At 38.3% G+C, this 24,503-nt stretch overlaps 1 protein-coding gene across 15 annotated transcripts in view; it reads left to right on the top strand.

Moving 5' to 3' along the window:
• NAV3 (neuron navigator 3) overlaps window positions 1-24,503 on the top strand; it is a 554,479-nt gene that overhangs the window by 434,954 nt on the left and 95,022 nt on the right. For 14 of the 15 annotated variants that reach the window (XM_087765091.1, XM_087765093.1, XM_087765082.1 and 11 more), the window contains 3 exons: window positions 8,305-8,413; window positions 8,834-9,217; window positions 12,576-12,695. In XM_087765091.1, the coding sequence (XP_087621217.1) occupies window positions 8,305-8,413; window positions 8,834-9,217; window positions 12,576-12,695 (613 nt within the window). Of the gene's footprint in view, window positions 1-1,673; window positions 2,592-8,304; window positions 8,414-8,833; window positions 9,218-12,575; window positions 12,696-24,503 lie in introns of those variants that run through there. The other variant, XM_087765097.1, reaches the window with a different exon arrangement.

Here is a 24,503-nt window from a genome sequence, read left to right on the forward strand (position 1 = left end):
GCTGAAGGCAGGCATCAGCGCGTTCATAAATACCTTTAAAGGGCCCATATGCCACTGCAACTGGCAGACCCTGGGGGGAAACATAGCAGTCTTACCTTTTGTTTCCATGCTGAAGAAGTGGCAGGCATTTAATATTTGGGACGATTTTGTACTCAGGCTGAAAGAGCATTCTTCTTACCTCCTCTTACTTCGACTTTGTGGGCTAGGTGGCGAGGGGAGTGGTATCTCTTCTTGTTGTGGACCCTGTCTTTCTAGGAATGTGTCAGTGATTTCATATGGAAAACTGCTTGAGACTACTGAATTTTTTTCCAGATTAGTCCTTTGTTTATGAGGGTTACCTAGGAAAAAATGTACCCTTCTTTAAAATTTCTAAGAAGTTTCTCCCATGTATTTTTTTCCTTATGTATCTTTAAAAACTGTAAACTGAGCCAGCAAAAAGCAAGAAATACACTGAGGTTTCTGTTAACACACATTTATTCATACAGGAAATCTGCAAACAATCTGTAATTCTTAAGGTGGCATTTGTAAAGGTTACTTCCCTGTCAAGGTCTCTCAGGTAGGGATTTGAGACGAGCATATTTTCACGCTGACAAAAGCAGTATATTGTTATACAGCAATTTTCATATTTGTAGATTTCTACATAATGTTTTACAAAATTAATTGCCCCTAGATAAAAAGTTTGTATCTAAAAAATGAGAATGATATTCAGCTAGTTTTTGTTAATCTGTCTATTATTTCTCAGACTAATACCTTTTTCTCTGTGAGAAAAGGCATACATTTAAACATAACTCTTCTTTCTCTCTTGATAATGTATTTGAAAACATTTAGAACTGGTGAACTTAGTTCAGGCATGATACTGAGTTGCTTTATAAAAAAATTACTATTTCTTAATAGGTTTTCTTCAGAAGATTGTGAAACAATGATTTTATTACAGCTTTTTAATTCCATATAGACTCTGAATCTCACAGAGATGCAAAGAAGATATATTTTAAGGAGACAGAAATGAAATATTTCCTTTTATAAATCACCTTACTGGGTAGGTACCGTTGTCTTCCATTTTTAGCTTCTTTATGATCTTAAATTATATTTTTTTTTATTTAGAGCAGAAATTGCAAGGCTGAAGGTCCATTTGCAATTCTGCTTTTAGCTTCCTGCACAGGGAGTAGCAGTGATATGGAAGAAATAGTTTGTCATCCTTACCTTTCGGGGAGAAAAATAGGATTTGACTGTGAGCTAGGTCTGTTACTGTAGCATCCCATTCAGGTGAAGCTGTGTCTTGAAACCTGTGGCACTGTGAACTGGGCAGAGGCTTCTGCGTCTCCGGTTTAATTCACCAGGATGTTTGCTGCCATGGCAGCCAGCAGCATTCACTGCAGTAGCAGAGAAGAGTCATATATCTGGGAATGCAGGTTGAATACTAAAATGTAAGGAGGCTTGTGCAGAGCTTTGCTTCAGTGGTTAATTTGGGCTCTTTATTGAGCTCTGACGTGGAGGCTGTACTTGCAGTTCTGTGTCAGCCCATCTAAAGTGAAGAGCCGTGCACTGGGATCAGTCATGATCTGGTGAGAGGCGGGGGGGGAAGCCCAAGACAGCACTTGTGCCTACTTTGGATTTCAGAAGGCAGCAGCTGTAGACAGAGATGCAGGCCCACCACTCCGATGAGACCGGTGATTGGATGGAGAGGGGAAAACACAGTTGGCTTTTGGGATTACTTCTGTGCTGGAGCAGAGTGTTTGATCAACTCTCTTCTGCTTGAGAGAAATCCAAGTGAAAATGACTGTAAGTACTGCAGATTAATGTGACGGGAGAGAAGTGGCTTAGCAGAGACAGCAGCATAATTTTAAAGAAAATGACTGTGCCTGTCTAGTCATTTACAGTACGTACACTGCATGTTTGAGCTGTGCTTTTCATTGCAAGTGCAAGTATGTGCTACCTGGGATGTGCAGCATGCGGTGCTGGAGGGATCACGCACCAGACCTTTCCAAAGAATTGAACAGCTGTCCATCTCAGAAATATGAAATCAAACTGAGGTGAAGCCCCAGCCAGAAAGATGCAGCGATCTGCTGAACTGTCAGTGTTTAAAGGCACGGAGGTTAGAAGAGGGTGTGTTCGTCTTCAGAAGCAGAAGTCGCTAACCAATCTCACGCTCATCAGCGAAGGGGAGAAGAGGCGATACTCATACAGGGAGAACTGGTTTGGAAACGCCTCCAAGTCCAGCCAGAGTTACCATCAGCAGGAGGCAGAAGCTGGGAGCAGAGGCTCCCTTTCCAAGGCACTCTCGCAGTCGGTGCACTCTCTCTGCCACCCCAGCCTCTCCACGCCCCAAGCGTTTCAGGCGATAGCACCTGCTGAAAGCAGGACGTCCAGGAGGTTGGGAGACCGCTGTACAGGTGAAGGTTTCGAGACTGACAATAAGGAAAGGGGAAAATCAGATGATGAAAATGCATCCTGCACATCCCATTTCCCCAGCAGGAACTGGGCAGAGGAGGAGGAGGAAGGCTGCTTGCGTGAAGGGACTGCACATCTGGATGAAGATGTCATAATAACAATGCTGGGGGACCTAGAACAGGTCCTTTATACTGATATTTTAGGTAAGTTAACTTTGGCTTGAAATCAGGAAGGGCAGGAGGAGAACCAAATGTTAGCACATATCTGCATGGAGCAGATTTTTGATCTTGACAATGATTTCATGAGACAGAACTGGGTTTATGTACAATAGTATGTAAAAATAGGGTCTAGACATTTCTTCCTTATTTGCTTACTCTTAACTCTAAAAACTGTAGGAAATAAAGACAAATGCCTAAATCACTTTTGATGGGTGTATGAGCAGCAACAGCCTGTGAATAATTGAGCATAGTTTGCTTAGCTGTTTGAAAAAATAAGGTGAAACATTTAAGGGCTATTAGTTTACTCATAAATAATTTAATTTTAATGACATTTGTTCTCGTGAATTTAAAATTGAAATCTTGAATCCAAGCTTTGGTTTAGATAGAAAATGTCTCGGCCTAGCTACAAACTGTCCCTCCAGTATTGCTTCCCTCTTCCCCCCATTAATAATTTCATCCATATACATGGAATTGTGAGTGCCAGCAGTTCAGTTTAGTTTAAATAACCAGTTTAGTGATATCAGTACATGCCAGTGAGCATTTGAAGTCCACAGCCACAGGTGCTTCAAAAGGCTTCTGTGTTACTGGCTTTACTTTTCATCTCTCAGCCCTTTATAAGAGTGCTCAAAGTGTTCATTTCCAAAGCTTTGTTCTTCAGCCAGTCAAATGGTTGAAGTGACTGCTTGCTTTTCCAAGGTTATGTAGCATGTGTCTAGCCTGGAGGTTCTTTGCTGGTGGATATGTTAGCCCTGATTGTGTTTAAACATTCAGGATAAAATTTTTGCTGTGTATGTAATGTAAAAAGCTATCATCTCAAAATAACAAAGAAACAAGTGTTCTCTTTTTATGCATACCTTTTTGTTGTTAGACTGTACCAGTATGCACAAAGGGGCCTCTTCTAGAGATTAGAGGCTTGTAGCAAAGGAAGCTGAGTTCTCCACATGTCACCGCTCCTCTTTAGGTGCATGTGACTGAGCAAATCCCTGTTCTCTTGTGAGCCTCAGTTTCCCTATCTCCAGAGTAATACTGGTACTTTCATTTGTGGATGGAGTTAATATCTAAGAGTGGACAATTCTTTGGGGAGTTGCTTATTATTTTTAAATCCTTTCATGAAAATCAGACAATTAATGGAATTATTATTCTCTTATTTATCTGCTTTGGGCTGTAATTACATGTGCGGAAGTACTGAAATGATTATGAACAGTATTATTAAATGTGCAATTATGGGTAAGCTTCAGAAATGTGAATGTAAAAGTTTAACCTAGGTGATTGGTGATTTCTGTAAAATGTTTATTTTGCTCTTCTGTGTACGTATCTCACACAATGGAAGAAATTAATGTGTTCTCTATAAATTTAGTGAGAGAACCTGTAAAGGTGCACTGCTTATAGGCAAGAATCTGGGGAAAATCTTTTGGAATATTCATGTTTAGCATAAATAATGAAGCTACAAGTGATTTGAGCAGATTATATTTCATGGTGTCAGTAAAATATTTACATCAGACTTTCTTGTAAGAGGAACAGAATTTTGCCAGAAAGTTTCAGGGTACCCTGGTTTTAGACTTTCTTATCCCAGTCTCTTCACATATGAAATAGAATGGCTTTTCTTCAGCCTACAAACCAGAATCCCTTGAGATAATAAGCCAGGGAGAATTTCTGATATGTTAGGTCATGCAAATATGGATAGACTTTACAATGGCAGTAGGCCATAGTAATAGGCAACAAGGTGCCTGGGGGAGTCTGGGCTCCCTTTGAACCCATACAGTGTGTCCCAATCCTGCTGCAATAAGCACCATAGCATCTCTTCTAGCAGGCACGATGTAGCCAGCTTTCAGAAAAAAATACATATTCACCATCCTTATGGTCCTCTGTAGAGAAGGAGGCTTGATGTAGATGGGGAACCACAGTGCTGTCCTGAAAATGTAGGTAATGTCAGATGCAAGTTAGGTCTGAGGATCTTGCACTCAGTGCAGAAAATTTCTCAAGCATCATGTTCAACTGTTTGTACTTTCTGACTTGTTTATCCATGGTACAGCATGAGTCCATTGATACGGCCTTAAGAACAGGATGTAAAGAAAAAAGAACAATTATTTTTAAAACACTTAATAGTTACAGTTATGAGGATTTTGTATGTAATACTATATAGTATTTTAAGATCATAAAACTCCAGTTGTATCTCTTTTAGAAAAAAATGGTGGAAAGATTTTGAAGTTACCCCTTTTATCACTGAGAGATCAAAGGAGATTAGACCTCAAACTTTTCACCTTTCCAAGATAGAATAACACCACTTTTTATGGTATAATTTGTCTGAAAGTAAAATATTCTTCTCTGTAAAAATATATTTTGGCAGTTTGCCATATATACGTACCTTTTTTTTTGTATTACAATTATACCTTAAGGCTTTGTTATGCTATTTAGTCTACAATATATATTAAAAAAGACAGTTCTGTCATTTTTACTGCAAGAATTTGCAGTGTTAACATACAGCAAAGGACAACTGACAAGGATAAACAAGGGAGGAAAGGGCAAAGTCACTGCAAATATGAATTATATTCAATTCCTCAAATAAATATAAAGGTAAAGTATTGCTTTGCCTTTAATTCTGCCTGTGTACACCCTGGAATTTGTCTTTCTGTGCGTAACAGAAAATTGTCTTATACCCACAAGCTACTGTTTCACCCCTGGTTTGAAGCAGGGCAGGTAACAGGTCCTGGGTCTCCCCCATATAGGTATCATGGTAGGAATATAATGTGATCCTGGAAGTAAATTTGAGTGCATTTGGCTGAAGGGGGAAAGCAAAGGGCAGCGACAGGGAGGAACTGAGTGCACTGTAGGCAACTGCCTGGACGCAGGCATGGACAGTCTGCCTGGGAACTGTCTGAGCTTTCAACAGTAGGTTCAATCTAACAGGACTTAATGGCCTCCAGCTTTGCCTTGGCATGAGCCCTTTTGCTTCATGGGAATCTCCAGGATGATGCAGGAAACCCTGCAAACAGTATGTGGGATCCATGGGTACATTGATCAGCAAGGTGCTTGATTGAACACATCTAGCTTGAAACACAAGAGTAGTTGTGGTAATTTTGATCTGAGTGTGAACGTTTGCCTCCTGCAAGGTATTAAATGTAAAAATGCACACAGGTAGTTTATTTTATGGAACAAAATTTTGTGAATGGACATACCTCGGGGTATGGCTTGAGAAGATGGAGAGTTTGGGAGCAGTGCTGTGCCTGTATCCCCACTTCTTGTCTCCACCCTGTCTGGATGTTGACCCCACTGTCAGTTCCATGGTGCCAACCCAGAGGTTTATGGACTGATGGATCATTAAACCACTGAAGAATTTCTTTGGAGTGATAAAACAAACAAGCAAACAGCAGTTCCTGAAGGACTGTTTGGCTGCAGCAAAGAGGACAGAAGACATAGATGGGAAAACCTCAAACTGGCATTGCTATCAAAGCTAGCTTGACGTTGAGCCACAACTGCAGGGTACATTGGCTAGTACCATGCATCATTTGCCTATCAGGGAAGAAATAAAGGGTATGTGGATTGTATATGGAATAATTTATTTCCATTTAATGTCAGGAGTTGGGATTTTTCTTATCTGCCTGCAGAGTGTTTGGGTGATAGGACCTGGGCTGCAGAACAGGGTACAGTAGCAATTCAGTTTGTCGATGAGCTCAAAGGCTTCATCCTTTAGTCAAAATTCACAATTAAGGAGCTTAACTGAACCATTGTTCAAATATAGTTTGCTTCTGCAGATTCTCCCTTATATTTGAAATAAATGTCACTGCACATGCTAACCCAATGCTTTTTGTAAACCAATGTTAAACCCATACTTGTAGTTCCGCTGCAAGTCAACCTTTTTCCCATGCCTTTGAAGAGATGTTGTGTTGAGATCTTTTTACTTTACCTAAATTTCTTCCTGTAGGACTTTTTTCTTTTGCTTTGCTTTTCCAGAATGCTTTGTTAAATACAAAATTTTCATTGCTTCCGGCCCCATGTTGAGTATTTCCCAGTTCTCTGTCCTATGCAACTTTTCTTGCAAGCTCTGCATTAAGATCTCCTCCTTCCTTTTTCCCCATTTTATCTACTCTGCAAAGAACACTTTTTTTTTTTCTTTTCCCTCCTTCTCAAACATCTCCTACCTGTTTTCTCACTTAGATGGCACACCATGCTTTTCCTCAAAGATATCACCATTGTCGAATTTGTTATCGTGTATAAACTCACATGCAAATCTGGGAGGAGGAAAGGTGGCAACAGAATGAGAAATACAGCAACTTGAAGATGTATATCTGCACCTATATTTTACATTTCACAAATCTGAAAAATCGTAGTGCTATATGGTATTTTGGCTCTACTTGCATTTCTGATCTTGACTTTTGTATGATATTGAGTTCACCAGGCTACCTCCTGGTAGATGTATTCAAAGATGAAACAGTTTCTCAATGTCATGAGGATTCCAAAATTAGATCAAAAGCTTGTTCTGGATGAGAATGCTGAAATCCAGAGTTAAATATTAGAAATAATTTTAGTGGTTGCACAATATCATTCTTTATTATAGCATTTCCAGAATGAGGAGGAAAATTAACTTAACAAGGTGAGGTATGACATGAAATTTATCACTGATAGAGTCAAAAAGAAATTATTTGCACTTCACATTCAGCATTGTACACGTAACTATATTAATGATGATTCTTGCCAACCTTCTTTCAAGCAACAGATATAGGTCACAGCCAGAAGGAGAACGCTAGCCTTGAACAACTCTGTGATTTTTGTCACAGGTTTTATTTTGAAATCCTCTTGTTCTCCAAAAGAAAAATGAACTAAAATTCCTTGATATATGAATGTGCTAGAAAACATGCATTTTTGTTTCTTCATATATAACTTTTGGATGTTGCTTTGAGGCTTATTATGTTTTTCTTTTGTAACGCGATATATAACTTTTTTTTTCCTTCTTTTTTTTTTAATTGTGTGAAGTAAGCATTATTCAGGATGTTCCAGGTGAAGTTCTGCTGGCTTCACTATTCAAGATAACAGACTAGCTTTTCACAAAGGATCCCTGCAGGCTGTTAAAATGCGTAATTGTATAAATGACGCATGTGCTTAGAGTGTTCAGATTTTTATCCCAAGAAGAATATTTTTTTTATCCCATATGAAGAATAATCTTCCCCTTCAGGAAACCATTACAGTTCAGGAAAGATGCCTTATTAAGTGCCTGACTTAAAGAGTACTTTGAAATAGTCTGGATGTTAAGTGCATACTGAAGAGTTGTTGTAACAGTCATCCCAATTCTTTCCAGACATGGATTTACTGTGGCTTTGTTTCCTACCAAGTCATGTAAAATGTCAAGGAGGAAAAAGGGGCTGTGTAATGTATCAAGTGGTCTGGGGCTGCATCGTGCCTTGATTACAGCAGATAAAAATCCCAACACTGTAAATCTGAGTTTCATTAATAGCTTTGGGCCCTAACAGGGATACTTCACCAGGACTCTTTTCGGTGGGTTTTTTACATACCACATGTTATTTAAAAGTGTATGTGTGTTTTATTACTGAAAGAATGAGGTTTCATTTTTTAAAAGATTAAAGGAACAGACCTGTTTACAATCATATGTGTGTATTCTCAGCTGTGTATACGTGTGCACTTTATTCAACCTTACATGCTTGTGTGCACTAAAATTTATGCTGGTTTTGATGTTTTCTTCCAGGGGAAGACCCTGAAACAAGAAGAATGAGAACTGTAAAGAATATAGCAGACCTGAGACAGAATTTGGAAGAAACTATGTCCAGCCTTAGAGGGACCCAGATAAGCCACAGGTATACTGGTTTTGTGTAGACTGCTAAAAATTTGGACCGTAGGAGAGTATTACTAGTTGCTGAATGAATTAGAGACTTGCAAGGGAAAATTAACTATGAAACTAACCATACTGCTTGCTAGACTGCCTCAACAACTCAAATGTGACTTTAATATACTTTACTGTCAAAGTGTCTTATACAATCGTTCACAAAGATGGTTATTGTTTCGTATGCATCTACTTAGAAGCCTATAAAATTTATTTTAGGTTATTTTATAAGTAGAGATTATTGTTTACACAAACACATGTGCACACGGAGAAACACACACACACACACACAGAACTTTTTTAAAAAAATATATATTCTTCCAGCCTTTGCTTTTCCTTGTTTCTCAGGAACAGAGAAAGCACAGTTCACTGACCTCTCCATTTTGTTTGGTAGCACATTGGAGACAACTTTTGACAGCACTGTGACAACTGAGGTGAATGGGAGAAGCATACCAAGCTTGACAAGCCGGTCCACCCCAGTGACTTGGAGGCTAGGGCAGGCCAGTCCTCGGCTGCAGGCAGGAGATGCCCCATCCTTGGGTGCTGGTTATCCTCGCAGCAGCACAAGTCGCTTCATACACACAGACCCTTCTCGATTCATGTACACCACCCCACTTCGCCGAGCAGCTGTTTCTCGCCTTGGAAATATCTCACAGATCGACATGAGTGAGAAGGGAAGTGGTGATTTGGACATGTCCTCTGAAGTTGACGTTGGTGGCTACATGAGCGATGGGGACATTCTTGGGAAAAGCCTCAGAACTGATGACATCAATAGTGGGTAAGTAGCACTTTTTCCCCATTTGAGATAATGCAAGATTGGCAGATTTAATAGGATTTTTCTAACAAATTCTGGCACACAAGTGGAAGCTGCATTGTGGTTGCCACATAAAAATACACATATAAAAAAAACAAAACAAAAAAAAAAGCCCCTAAGCTGCCAGTGATGTTCTCACCTGCCTTCAAATTCAGTTCTTCTCCTTTAACATCAACATGACTTTGCTATGAACTTTGATAAGAGCACAGGTACTTCTTATTACTTATAGGAATTTCTTAGATATCTGGTAAACCATCATTTTGCACTGCTTGCTCTGGGACAGGTCTTGTTTTGGTGTTTTTATGTTTTATTTGAGATAGTAGATATGGTGTTGGATGCAGCTGATGAAAAGCAGTTGCTGACAGCACTGACTTTTCTCTGTTTCCGCTTCAGGTATTGTCTAGTATAGTCTGTGTGATAGGCCTTTATTGCAGTTTTTCAACTGTGCATATCATCTAAGCCATAGGAATATCTTTTCATAAAAGAATAGTAACCTAGCATACCCAGGAAGAAGAATGGCAATTATTTTTGGTTTTGTTTGCTGAATCAGTTGATTGACTTTGGGGTACTGCATTCTCTGTGTTTCAAACTTCTAAAGAATTGTTGAACAAAAAAAGCCACATTACTGTTTTACTCCTACTTAAATTACTGTTCAGTGCTGTTGTTGGCCTCTCAAGGCTGCTTAGTGGCTGAGGCAACATTGGTTTGAACAGAAGTCCCATAAAGTACATGGCTATGTCTCACCACACTACTTTGCTCTGTATAAATTTAGGACTCTTGCTGTCAATGTAATCTTTTAGTTTTAAGTATAGCTATGAGTAGAGAATGGTGGCTGATGAAATTGGATATGCTACGTTCCTAAGGGCAAATGTAAGTCTGTGATCAAAGCTCTCTCTAGAGTAGAGTCTCACCTCAAGCACCATCCAAAGATAGACCTCTAGAAAAAGCATAACTATAAAGAAAGCATATTCCTCTGTCTCCCTGGTGCCCTGCTTCAGTGATCTGTGAATGGAGCACTGCTGACAAGGTTGTCCACAGCATAGCATTAGTGGCTGTCAAGTAGGATGCCATATTCATGTGTGCTAGAACAGAGAAAAGACATATGGAAAATGTAATACTTTAACGTCTGAAGACCTTTTATCATAAAGGAAATATAAATACTGCCTTTGATGGATGCATGGGTTTTGGTTGTTTGTTTTTTTTTTAAAGATAGGGGAATCCTTTGCAGTGCCTAATGAGTTGTATTAATTAGCTTATCACATTAGAGAATGAATATAGTCATTTTGTGTGACTTTTCTTTGCATCTGTAATAAGGATGACTCAATCGACAGTAAGTTGCAATGTGCTCAGTTAACATTTTTAGGTGTGGTAAATGTTAAAAACAAGTTAATAAGCTCTGAAATTTCAGGATTCACTGAGGCATGTAAAGTCTTATCTCCTTTATGCCTCTTCCATTTTCAGTTTAATTACTTTAAACACTTGGGGACAGGAATGCAGCAGTAATTAGAAATTAGGGCGAGGAAGGCCTGTTGCACTTGTTAAGTGTCTCCATTCAGGCCTTACTTATACAGGAAAAAATCCGTATAGACTGGATTGCATTCAAACCACAGCTAAATTTAATATGCAATTCCAGAGCCTTGGAACCTACTGCATAATTCACCCCTAGCTAAATAATGTGTCAAAAAGGCTAAATTTTGTCTTTAATAAAAGGATAAATCTAGTGTGTAAGTGTGACTGTTAATTTACCTTTGAAAACAAATGTGAAGTTACCTTCTGCAAACTCCAGATACCAGGGTTTCAGAAATCCCTTGCTGGCCAAATCTTACCAGTGCGTAAAATGCCTCAGAGTTTAGTTGAAAATAAGCACACCAAGCCTTTGTGTTTTAATGCACTTGAGGTTGCCCTCATCCAGATTGCCATCCAGGACACGATGCCGTCTCGAACTGTAGCTGTCGCACAGTGCTACCCTACCGCAGCTTTGGTCTCAAAGCCTGCACCAGCTCACCCACCCCGAAGCGTGTGGGTGGAGGCTGGTGCTCCCGGGCTGCTGTATTAGCCCCGCGGTCTCTGGGACAGTTGATTTCAATTAAATCAGCTCCCAGAAGGAACTGCAGGGAGAGGGCCAACAGAACATCTGGAGCACCGGCGGTGTGTGTGTGTGCCTTGGCTTGTGCCTGCGAGTCTGTGTAGAGTTATTAAAGTTAATTGTTTGTGTACTTGGACACATGCTTCAACTGAAAGACGGATTTGAGTGGCACCATTTCACGGCTCAAGGAGAACTTGTGTTAAAGATTGTCTGAATCGGGAGTGAACTCCAGTAGATCGTTTTAGCCATCATCCTAGCATTGGGACTACAGTAAGCCTGTAAGTTTATCTTGAGCAGGTTCACTGAGGTATATAAATTTTTTTTCTGTGTCTGTATACTTCTGTGTTAAGTGCCATACCAGTGCATGGTACTTCACAAATAAATTTGTGCAAACTCTGTACTAGGTTGCTATACCACAGTTACCAAAAACTACAAGAGTGAAATGTAAAAAACAAGAGCCTAAGAGGGAAGACAGTTTAATGTAAGGTCCTTTGAGAAAATAATGGACAGGTCTTGAGAATAGGACAGGCTTGTGGTACTGCTCAGTTATAAGCACCAAGACCTCTCAGAGAGATATTAAAGTGTAGGTAGGCATTCCAGAAATTATTGCTGCTGCTTGAAATTCAGAAACTTTTAATGGTTCTCTAGTGAGTAAGCAGCACTATACTCACTGTTCCATTCATTAGTCATTCATTATAATGTGAAGTGGTAGGAATCAAGCTAAAGGAACACAGAAAGAAACAGATTCTTAAATGTCATTGTAAGGGCTTCAGTGGATCTCTCTTTCATATCTGAATGATTGCATCCCAGCAGGGACTACGGATTTGGGATTCTCAATTTCTGTTCCCATTTAGATGGATAATACTGATTTTTTCCTTCTTTTTCTTTTTTAACTGGAGTTATGCTTCTTGCATCTTCTGCTATTATTTGACAAAACTGCAGTACTTAAAATGTACTTAAAATTTTGAAGGTAGTTGAGTTCAATCCAAATATATTTTAATAAAACAGGTTGGCCTGTAAGCCATCACAGAAAAAGACAAATGGTCCTAGAAAATAGACATGTATCTGATCTCCCTGCACTGGGCACACAAAGTGAGAATATTTAGTATAAGTCTACCATCTAATAGGACAGCCTGTAACTTAAACATTTGAATTCCACAGTCCATTAACTTTAGAGTGAAACATCGTTGCCAGATGGCTGCATTTCGCACCGATTGACCACACATTTATTTTCAGGTACATGACAGATGGTGGACTCAACCTATATACAAGAAGTCTGAACCGAATACCAGACCTAGCTGCATCTCGAGACGTCATTCAAAGAGGGGTTCATGATGTGACTGTGGATGCAGACAGGTAACAGCGCTTTGCTAAGTAAAAAGCTATCTGAGCTTACAGATATTTTTTATCCTTCGTACCTGCTAATATATCACCATTTTGTTCATAAGGAATAGCAAGCGAAAGCAAGCTTCTGAGACTGCTAGGTTTCTGAGCACACCATACACCAAATACCACAACAGATAGGGAAAAAGCAAATTTCTCACATGGGGACGGGTCTTGGGAAGAATTTATTGTTGAAGATGTCAGAGAAAATATTAAGAAGCACAGACCTTACTTGCAATCTTGAATCTCTGAAATGGGACATGACTTTTACAGGTTGCCTTGTCAATTGACGAGCATAGGGACAATGCACACAGTCTTTAGGCAGCAGAGAGCTTGCGTGTGCCTGATGATGTGGGTCAGAACAGGCCTTTGGAGTTGGCTGGAACCAGAACCCTGGTCTTCTCCACCCGTTTTGGCCTCTACCAGTGTCAGAAGGTGGCAGTACCTGTGAGCAGTGGGACGCAAGAAGTGGGGTTATATCCCATTGTCTATGCAATGTGAAAAAAGAAACAATGCTATCCTGCCCCTATATCTGTATATATGAGTGTGAGCAAAAAACCATGTTCCCATTAGTACTTCTGCAGATTAGGCAAGTGTTTTCTGTTTCTTTTCCTTGAGCTTAAAGTAGATTTATATTGGTGGCTTGTATCCGTGTCTGAGAAATAAAAATTCATACCCCAACTTTTGCAGAACTTAGAGCTGTCAGCTCTGAGATTTTGGTCAGACCATTATAGAGATAAGAAGCAGCTGTGAAATTTGGCAGTCTTCAGTTTTAGGGGGTTGATTTCAGTCCCATCTTTTTAAAATCAAGTTTCCTTTAAGGAAAAAAAAATTATTTAATCAGGAAAAGAGAAAAGGTTCATGGAGTGGCTCTGGTTTTTCTTGAAGAAGCTCTAGGATATTAACCTAGGTATGATATAATTTTTACTTTTCACAGTCTTCTGGTGAAAATATGCCTGTGACACAAGTCAAGGATAGTCTGCATTAGTGAAACAGTGCATGCAATGCATCAGGATAAAGAAGATAATTTTCATCTAGAGAAACAGTTACTTAAAAAAGAAGGTTGCTTTAGTTGACATATTAACATTTGTTGACCTTGCAGAAAAAGCCTCTGATAGCAACCCAAATGAACACAGCTCGGTTCTTTGGAACACAAGCATTGATGTGATGAAAAGATCAGAGAAAGTGTACAGTAGGCGTTTAAGAAAATAATTTGGATAGAACTCAGGCAGTAACAGAAGGAGAAAATGAGAAATGAGATGTGGGCAGGAGGGACTTTTATGGAGCTCTGTATGTGAGAATGAGAACCTCAAGCTCAAAGTGGGAGAGAGGGTGGAAAATTTAGAGGCTGGGAGTCATGTAATTAAAGACAGAGAATCTCGCTAGCGCCCACGTTTTTTGTATGTCTCTATATCTTTTTTTCACCTGGGAGTGAAGTTATTAGAGCTCTTCCCACTATGCAATATTCACACCCAGGTTTCAAACCACGCACATTTTCCCTGGAAAAAAGAGGTCCAAATTAAGGGATTTAAAATTTTTTTTTAGTATTCCTCAAACTCTAGATACCACTCGAACACTTTGTGTTTGTTTTGCTTTGAAGTGTTATTTAGTAATGTATGTGTTAATTTGTTCTATATAGTGTGCAGGTACATACATGTTTTGCATGTGACACCACAGGGAGGCTATCATCAGTTCTCAATTAATAAGATTGTCCAGCATTTCCCAGTACATAAATCTGTTTGGTTTGTTTATACAACTTTGTCAGACTGGCTAAAAATGTTGTGCTAAAAACTACTCTGCTGTTTCTGAGTCTTTCATCTCTGAGTCTATCACTTGCCAGGTTGTGGAGCAGGGACTTCAAATTTGTCAGATTATTTTGGGTCTTGAGTGAAAAATTGACCAATTTTATGCAAGATACAAGGCATTTAAAAAAATGAAATTCACGTCTGTTCAGGAAAGATGTATTTGATCTCAATGACTAAAATTTCAATCTATTCCATCTTCACTGTGCATTTCCAAACTGCTCTTGACATTAGCAAACTGCATGAGCAAGCCCCAAAGTAATTTTTGAGCTTAAAGGCTACAGATGGAAGTCGGATTTACCCTGCAATGACTGCTTTCCCTTACACAAAGAATGAAAGCTGGACTCCTGTGCTCTGCTGGACCCTCTAAACAGGGTGTCATGGAACATACTATATGCTATCATGTAATTAAGAACTTTATTGTAATGCACAGGCATGAGGGATTTTAATTATGGATGTTCAGGCAATTCTGGCGTTTTCTGACCTTTCAATGCTTGATTTTTACAACTTTAATCATGCTTTGTTGACGTGGTTTTTTTGTGTATAAGTATATACTGTTTCTTGAAGCAGCAAAAAGGTGTTTAGGAAGTGGAAAAAATTAAATATTTTTATGAGTTCTGATGTTAACAAAACATATGCTTGCCAAAATAGGTCACAAACAACCTGTATTACGTCAAACACACACACACAGAATTGTTTATGCTGATCTTCAACAATGTGTGTCACATTTATGGTATGAAATCAGATGGAAAAAGCATTTTAGATCTTATTTTTTCTACTCTGAACAAAAAAATAATAGGGTTTGTGTCAAGGCTTCAAGGTATGCCTTGCCACTGGTATGGTGAATTTCCATGAAAGAGAATTATTCTTCTCTCTATCATCCCTGCAGATATGCGAAGGACGTATGCGTTTTCTCTACGGTATCATTAGTATAAGCCTTTTTCATAATTGGCATGATTTGCCCTGGCCTTTCTGTTGTAAAGGGCTCTGCTGGCATCTCTGTACAGGCAGAAAATAAATTATATGCTGCAAATATCTGGTTTACGTTAGCAGCCAGGAGAGAAGTTTCAGTATTCTGTCCATCACTAGAGCCCGCAACTTTTGCTGACAGCCATGCCATGTTCTTCATGAAAACTGAACTTGGGTTTTCTCTGACAACCTAAATTACAGTGTCTGCTTATATTTTAAAACTTTTTCTTTTTGTGAGCTGGCACTACATTATTCTTCAGATAGGTGAGCTGATGATATCTCTAAGGGTAATGTCATTTCTGGGAAATGTATACTTTCAGACTGATTCTCATTTAATGGATAAATCAGGAATCAGGAATAATTCATTGAAATTAAGGGCATGGAACTGGTGTAAAAAGGCAATCAGGTTCCCAGTTTGATTCCACTCTAAATTGGTTTCAGATAGCACCTGCATCTCCATTTCTTGCCAAAAAGCAAGGGGCTGAAGGATCTCCATGTGAAAACCTAGCCTGAGAGAGCTCATCCAAATAATAATATTAAATTGCTCATTGAACAACTTCATAAAAAGTTAAATTCATGCATGCAACATAAGCCAAGGCTGAAGCATTGATTGCATACTGTTCTGGAAAGCACATTGGTGTAGAAAGGAGCACAGCATATTTGCTTGTTCTAGGGAAAGAATTGTAATGGTTCAATGAAAGGCTGAAGGGACACTGGCAGCATCAGATGTCAACAGTTGTATCATTCTTTTTGTGATTTTTTTTCTAATTTGGACTCTTTTTTTGGTCTATAAATGCCTATTCCTTGCAATTTGCCTTGCTTCAGATACCATAAGAAATTAATTAGAGAGGAAGATGGATTCTCTGCAGCGGGTGTAACTTGGGATGTGGCTGGGAGAGTTCTCAGTTGTATGATATTACTTTTCATTTACTGTTCTGTCTTCCTCCTCTGCACTCTAGCACTTGCCTTCTGGGGCTCTTAGAGGGAGTATTTGAGGAACATTCTTGGAGTTCAAAACCCTTTTCAAAGTAAGATGAGCCAAAAGAGATTGGACATAAGCACACAAAATGAATTATGTTCTTGGGAAGAATAGGGTTTATTGAAAAGTAAGTTGCAGTGTTTCCAAACCACCCTGTGTTGTCCATAAAAACTGTTAGGAAAGTTTAAACTAGCCCTTTTAGAAGGGGATATAGCTCCACTGAGTTCAACCATTGTCCTTCCACCCTCTGTACCTGCTGAATTTAGTGCACTGTATCAAAAGCCACAGTTTCCTTCACTTTCATCAGTCAACAGTCAACATAAATTGTGCAACCGCTTTCCCCTCGCATTCCTTGAATGCACTCTTCTTTTTTTTTTTACACCTTTTCTTCAGATGAAACCCAAAGCTTTAAAGGTAGCCTGTGCTGCTTAGTGTGCTTTTCTCATGACCCACTTCAGCTATTTTGCTGTTGCATTGAATCGGAGCCCCCGTTACACGGAGTTCTTGTGCACAGGGAGTCTTTAAAATGCTTCCACCATCTGTCACATGTGCAGAAGATTTGGCAGTTATCTCACACTAGCTCAGGCTGGCCTGTTTGTTCTCAGCCAAACCATAATCACCATAATACATTATTAATTATAATTATAATAAAATAATTCCAGATTTTGCCTGTCGTTTATTAACTAACTTCCTGCATGAATGACTATAAGTCTTCTTCTGGTGTCTGTCTGAGTAGATGAGCCTTGAGTTGGAATATTGTACTTTTGGAAAAGGAACTTTTCCAGAGTTCAGAGGGGTATTGAACTGGGAGCCCTGTTTCATAGGGTTGGTAGCATCAGAAAAGCTGAGAGACATCATGAACAGTAACTTAAAATCCTAATAGAATACAATGCCTGTTCTCATGCTGTGAAGTTTTGGCAGCACATTGAAATTGCTGATGTCATTTGGAATTTAACCTTTTGGGATGTTGTCCAGTGGACAAGCATACTTTATGTATTGCTTTTCTATCCAGATGCTTCTGCATAATGCCTTTTTCAGCACTGCACTAGTACTGTGCTTTCTGCCACGTGTGCCTGCAGTTTGGTGTTGATGAGATCACTGTTCTGCCATGTTGCCACTATTACCTGTTCACTTTGCTGCTTCTGGTAGCAGAGTGGGATTTACTATGGATAGTTAAAGGAATTGTATATAGCACAGTATTAGTGATATTCACCGTGTGCACGCATTCAGCCCTCTACCCTTTCCTCTGTCTCCCAGTATTTCAGCTGTGTCCAACTCTGGGTACCAGTATCTATGGCAATAATACAAACATTCATCCCACTGATATGAAATAACAAAACATAAAGTAGATATGCCTGCTTCTTGCTGTCTAAGACTTTCTTGGGCAAAACTGAGTTTTGCTACAGATCAACTGTGCTGTGTAGGGAAACTTCCTATACCTTTGCATCTGCCTTCACCGCTAAGTATGCCTGTGATTGCTATTCTGTGCACAACCTAAAAAAATCATTAGAGACCTTAAAGTCATCATGGTTCATCCAATCATGTGATCTGCTATTATTTTCCTGTCTGTGATTTTACAGGATTAGTAGGTTCTTAGGATACTGAAATAATTATAAATATCTCTACCTCACTGTTTTTGCAGTTATTGCTCAAATATCTCCAGAAACCGTAATTAAAGAATCTCTCTTGTGAAGCAATTTAAATTTTAAACTGTTTTTACTATTGTTGCTCTCTTCTATACTTTTAATCTTCCATAATTTCTTCTCATAGCTGTTGCTGTTAACATTTCCCTCCATTTACTTTTATTATTCTCAAATGATCCTGCATTTTCATAATCTCTGGTGTAAATCTTTCCTCATTGTGGCATCTGTTAGGCTATCAAGAAAGTTACTCCTTAGAAGTAGCTATTTCGACGTGTATCTCGGGTTTTATTTTTTTCTGCAAACTAAAGATGCTATATTTAAGTACCTAAAGCATAAATATGTGTGTATCCTTGCATGAAAGGCAGAATAATTGTGTCAAAAGGAACACTCCTGTTTTTTTGGCTCATTATGTTGTTAAGTATTCAGGATCCTTTGAGGATAAATAGCTTATTTTCAAAGGCATAATGAAAAATAAATTTTTCAGTGATATTCAAATTTTATACCGCATTATTAATTTAGAAAGAATGGTATTTGAATTGAGTATGACTTTGTTTCTGGTCATGATTTCTAAAGTAAGGATTTGGACAATAAGCAGAGCAACTGGACTTTGATCTAAATTTGTGAGGTTGTCTCTTTCCTTAGTTGCTTTAAATATCTGTAGAAATTGCCCATAGAACCACAAACCAAAACATGGAAACATTTAACAGCTGTGTGAGTTTTTAGGTTCGGATACGTTATTAATATCAGTGACATAAACAAACTGCATTGTTAGCATGCTGTCATTAGTATGTTAAACTGTCATGATCCTGCAGCATCATGTCTGCAGACACATTTCTTTGCACCCAGCTTACATAAAGAAATGGCATTCAGAAAAGGCAAGAGCAGTGCATGGCAGATGTTTACATTAAAACAAGACCGAGCTGCAAGTGATTTTGTGAAATGAATGACAAATGAAGTTTTTCCTTTTTCATTTTTTGTCAAATGACATAAAGAGGGACAATATCAACTAATTTCAGTTTATATGAAAAAGGAATTCATGGAAATAAGTTTTTAAACTTTTGCAAGGAATGGAAACGAATTACATATTCTGATGTGATGCTAAATGAGCTGAGCATATAGTTCGCTGTAAGGTCATTAAACTGAAGGCTGGCTGTTTACAGCTGATGCATTTAGTGTTCTCACAAATCTGCTCTTTCAAAGCGGATGGTGTGGAGCTAGGTATTAATGTCATGCAGTCTATTTGCATTCTTTATTTCTGCTTATCTCGAATTTTGGTTTCGAGACTTTAAAATTATTTTAAATGAGGTTGGACTTTATCGTATGTTAACAGATTGCTAATACTTCCCTTCAGGAAAAATGCAGATGGTTTATTTTGATTGTAGTCTACTTCTGAAGAGAGTATCAATGTTTTTAATAGCAACTACCTAAGACGTAGTTTACAGTTTCAGCAGCATCATCATTTTGGTCCACTACTGTACTTCATTGTTATCAGCAAAGACTAATGTACTGCCTCCTTTGTGTTAGAACAAAACATGGGTAGCAAGGTTTAAATCGTTAACCAAAATACCCCAGGCTCGAATATAAAATTAAAGAACTTGAATCTCCTGCATGGTACATATTTGAGTCCTGAAGTCAAGAAACATATAAAGTTCTTCAAAATGTCTTGATTTGTTTGATGGCTGGAGGAAAAAAATATTGTAATTTTATTCTCCTGCATGGCTATTAAAAAAAAACCGATATTGAAATTTGCAATAGCATAGGTGCAATTGAGATTACAGTTCTAACATTAACGAACACGGTGTATTTTAGACAGATGCTTCATGAAACAATATAAAAAATGTGATTTTGATAATTTAGTATTGGAGATGCAGCGGCTTGTGATCACTAAGTTGTCTTTTGTTCTAAATTGCCTCAGAGAGACCTGCTTCCTTGTGGAGTAAAATATTCTTGTTTCTTACTTAAGTCATTTATTAAAGAACTGGTTTTATAATAGCTACTTACCAGATTGAGGTAGTTCTTGGTTCACATGCTTGGCAAACAAAACATATGAATTATAAGAATGTTCCAGTTAACACTTTCATAGAAAGTAATTAATTTGTAACAGTAAAAAAACCTTTGCCTTGGATTTATTAAGTATCAGTTCACTTTAAAGATCATTTTGATTTGGCAGCTTCAGCAGACCTCTAAAATGCTGGGAAAGAGGAAAAAAATGGAGAGCCACATCATGGTGCACTTTTATGTACCCACAAGAGGTAATGAGAAAGGGGTAAAATGATGTGGTCTTACAGCTACTTTCTGTTGTTTTGTACACCTGCTCTTCCTCCTAGTTGGCAGGTGGACAAAACAGGGAGGTGAAAGGAAGAATAAATTTAAATTAAGCTTAGCATCTTAAGGGTGCAAGTGAACGTTTGCTGCTTGAGCTGTAGGGCTGCTTACAATGCAAAAGAGGAAAATTGCGAGGTTTTGACCCTTTCCCTTGCAATGTGCTGATCTTAGAGCAAAACAGTAGTGCTCTCTGTCCTGGCATTGCAGGAAAGCAGTGATGTTCAATACATTTTGGACTGGCAATTGCATTGCAAGGTAACTTCATCATTAGTGGCTAAAAAAGATAGCCAGAATCCAGCCGAAAGCTGGTCATGGGTTATCTATGATTAGATAAAATTAAAAGAAAGATATATCTAAAGCTGTGCAGGTTAAAAAACACAGAAGCCTTTTATTTTCCAGAAAAAGAAATGGACTTTCAATTCTGTAGGCTGGCTAAAGACAGCGTTGAAAAGGAGAGAACATGAGGGGAAAGCTGGGAAGGATACAGCGTGGCAGAAAAACTGCCAGCCAGTGCAGAGAATACCCCTCGCTGCGGGACGCTCGCTGTGGAGCGCAACATGTGTTAACCTTTCTCTTTGAAAAAAAATCCCTCCGTTTGCTTGCATCAACATTTTACTTATAAATCTTAACTATGTCACCTCTGAGTCTTCTTTTGATGGAGAGAGGAAAAGATGATCCTCCTTCTTCAATCTGTTCTCCGAGCGCTGTTATGAAGGCTTCCTGCCCCTCCGGAGCCCCTTGTGACAACCTCAGCTCCGCACAGGGAAATGTTTGCTGCAGCAATGTGCTTGCAGTTTGTTTTCTTTTGAAGTTACAGCACTAATCTCATCTGTATCTAATTGCTAAAATACTAAGTCTTCAAAGATTTCCTTTGTAAACAAAAGATTGTCATAACAATTTAAGCAGGATCAGATGTGTAAACTTAAAGAGTGGAACCCTCAATGCATTTTACAGAAGACGTTTTTTACAAAAGGACACCGTATAGTTATAATTCAAACCTGCTTAGTGGATTGAATAATCTAAAATACATTATTTGAATGAAATGTAAAAAGTAGCTTTGCCTAATCACAATTTACCTGACCAAATAAGCTCTTAATCTGTTACCTGTGTGCATTAGCTTTAATTTCCAATGTGCTAAACCTTCTCTTACACTCCTTTTGGAAGCATTACTCTCTAGATCAGTTTCATACTGCAGAATAGAATGTAAAATGGCTGCTAACCCTATTAACTGCTGTGTAGGTAAATTCATGAAAGCAAAAATTGCTTTACTGCAGTTTAAAAGCATGTGTAGTGTTGGAAATAATTGCATTGCCCTGGGAAGTACAACAATTGAAAGAACAGGTGTTTGTCATTCCTCAAAGTGTTTTATCTAGAAATAAATCTTATTGATATCAGCTAGAGTCTTTTATATTATAATATCCTACAATTTTTGATCAGACTCAGTGTACTGACTTAAAAGTGAAATTAAGATATTTCAAACAGATAGGATTTAAACCAGTTTCTGGAAAAGAGACTACAAAGACAGAAAACACTAAGTTACGTATTACATATCTTCTGACTGTTCATTAATGAACAGATTAATATTGAAAGCCATTGCCTAAAATCTGAAAATCTGACATTCAAACTAGAAATGCACACATAATTTTATTACTAAGATTGTGAACTTTAGGAACAAGACATGAGGAATAAAGGTAGGCTGTACTTATCTTCATTTTTTTAAATCAAGCCTAGACCTTTTAATAAGATATTTATTGCCAGTTTCAAATACCAAAAATAGACAAAATTTAATGAGTGGTCTGTGTCTGGGGTGACTAGAGGACATGTAATGCTTTATGAGAGGCAAGTGATCAATAAAGGTGTATAATTGTCATGACTCATGAACCACCATCTGGATGCTCTTATCCCTTTCTGTTGACTATACCAGGAACATAGCCAGACAGCTAGCTTTTGGTTTATTTTAAGATGAAACACACCTGTTTTGAAGAATTTTTTGTAAAAAAAAAGCTGCTTTTTTTTCATTTTAAACAAAAGATATTCTAGTGGAGCACTGCAGTGAAGTGACAAGCTTCTATGTAGTTACATCAGCCACAGCGTGACATGACATACTGTCATTCAGGGGTAGTCCCTTAGTGGAAGGAATTACCTACCAAGGGATATTAGAAGGGCTCCATTTTAGGAAAACCAGTTTCTGTACAGCAAAGTTATTGCAAGAGAATTCAGCATGTTTCTTTGAGGTTAAAGAATTATTCTTGTTTCTCTTTGAGTTAAAATCCTTCCCCTCCATGAATATAATTGCCTTAGTGTGCCGCATATGACCCAAATCTTTTGATGCATAAAAAAATAACTGAACTGGCTCTATTTTACAAGTATTTTCCCTTTGTTCAGGATAGAAAGAAATGTATGATCCCCTGTTTGTACATCTCTCTTTCTCTCTCTTTAATAATTTAAATTAATGATACAGCAATACTCTTGAGAAACGACTGAATATAAACTGGATAAACTCAATGGAAAAGCGTGTAGGAAAAATATTTTTTGTGTATTAAAAATAAAGTATGTTGACAATGATAATTTAGAGCCTTCCAGATAAATTGTGAAAGCTATGTTCTAACTAGATTTTCAATAGCTTTCCTTAAACTACTTAAGCTATTTTCCATAAAATTACTTGTCTTTTTTTTTTTTTTTAATGATTCTATTGAATTGGCAATGTGGGAAATTTTAAGACTGGGCTTGTGTGTATGAGTGTCATTCCAGTGTGCCCCTGAATTGCTGAGTAGTGGTAAGTGAGCCCCAAGAACTCCAACTCGGTTTCTGCAGATTTCCAATGTGGGCAGTAAGAACAGCCTACATCACAGAAAATTTATGATAGACAGTTTATTAATTTGGGATTGCTGCTTTGGTGATATTTTGTCAGATTCTTGGATGTACTGCAGCTATTTGGTACAACTCAGCACAAAGGCAATAAATACTGAAGGTAGCTGGTCAGCAATGCTACGTGCAGTATTGGTCCTCAGTCTGTAGTGGGTTTGACTAGCGCTTACTCAGGGAGCCATAACTATTTCCTTGACAGGAGCTCCATTTCTTTCACTAGCCATGGCTCTGCTACAAGGGGAAACTGAATGATGTGATATTTGCTGTCTCAAAGCTGCAAGCATCTTCTCCACCATGCCCCACTCTGAAAATATTAGCTGTTGTCCTTTCTCCATAAAAGTGGCAGTGAAACGCAAGTACCAAGTTCATTTCACTAAGTATTGAATTGCCAAAGGAATAAGGTCTTTGAGCTTCTCTTCCAAGAAGTGCATTTCTGGGTTCATTTGTGGCCTTGCCATAGGTAATTATTAGGATGCCAAATTGCTGTCAACATTTTAACTTTTTAAAGTTGAAAAAACTAAAATATAGTTTATTCTTTATTTTTTGGTAGATCACAGTTTTTGAAAGAAATTTCTATCTTGATAATATATCCTAAGTAGCATTAAGAACTGATCATCAGCTGCAGCTTCTTATAAATATACTCTAACTTAAAGGGAGCTCAGAATTTTCTTGTGGATGATCCTTCTAGAAAGGATCCTTCTACTCCTAATAAAGCTGGTTTTGAAGGGTGTTTCCTGCTTTCCAGCCTCTTGCCCTGTTCCCTCCCCAACACCCATATAGTGAGTATCCCTAGAGGAAAAATCATAATGACATATGTCCAGATATTCACTTAAACCTTTAAAAGAACCCCTGTAAAATTTGCTAGTTATGGTATAAAACAATCTAGTGGCTGCCCTATACTACATGGACAACCAAAGCTGCCTCCCATCAGTCCCATGCTCAAGGAAAATACACACAGGATATGAAGTCATCTTTTTTCCCCTCTCTGGCAGCTGTGATGTTTTAGACCAGTGTCTTAAAAATGAGGATTAATTATCAGTGCCATGCTAAGAGTCATTCGTATAATATAGCAGAGAAAAAAGGACGGTGTTGTCATTTTTATGTGAAATAATTCATCTGTTTGGGAGGAGACTAATCAAGACTCCAAGTTAATGTCTTAGGAAATTCTGCTGTTCATGCTACCAGTTTCTGGGAA

This window comes from Nipponia nippon, unplaced genomic scaffold, assembly GCF_047370975.1.
Source record: "Nipponia nippon isolate SJK-2023a ecotype South Korea unplaced genomic scaffold, ASM4737097v1 scaffold_3, whole genome shotgun sequence".
Taxonomy (NCBI): domain Eukaryota; kingdom Metazoa; phylum Chordata; class Aves; order Pelecaniformes; family Threskiornithidae; genus Nipponia; species Nipponia nippon.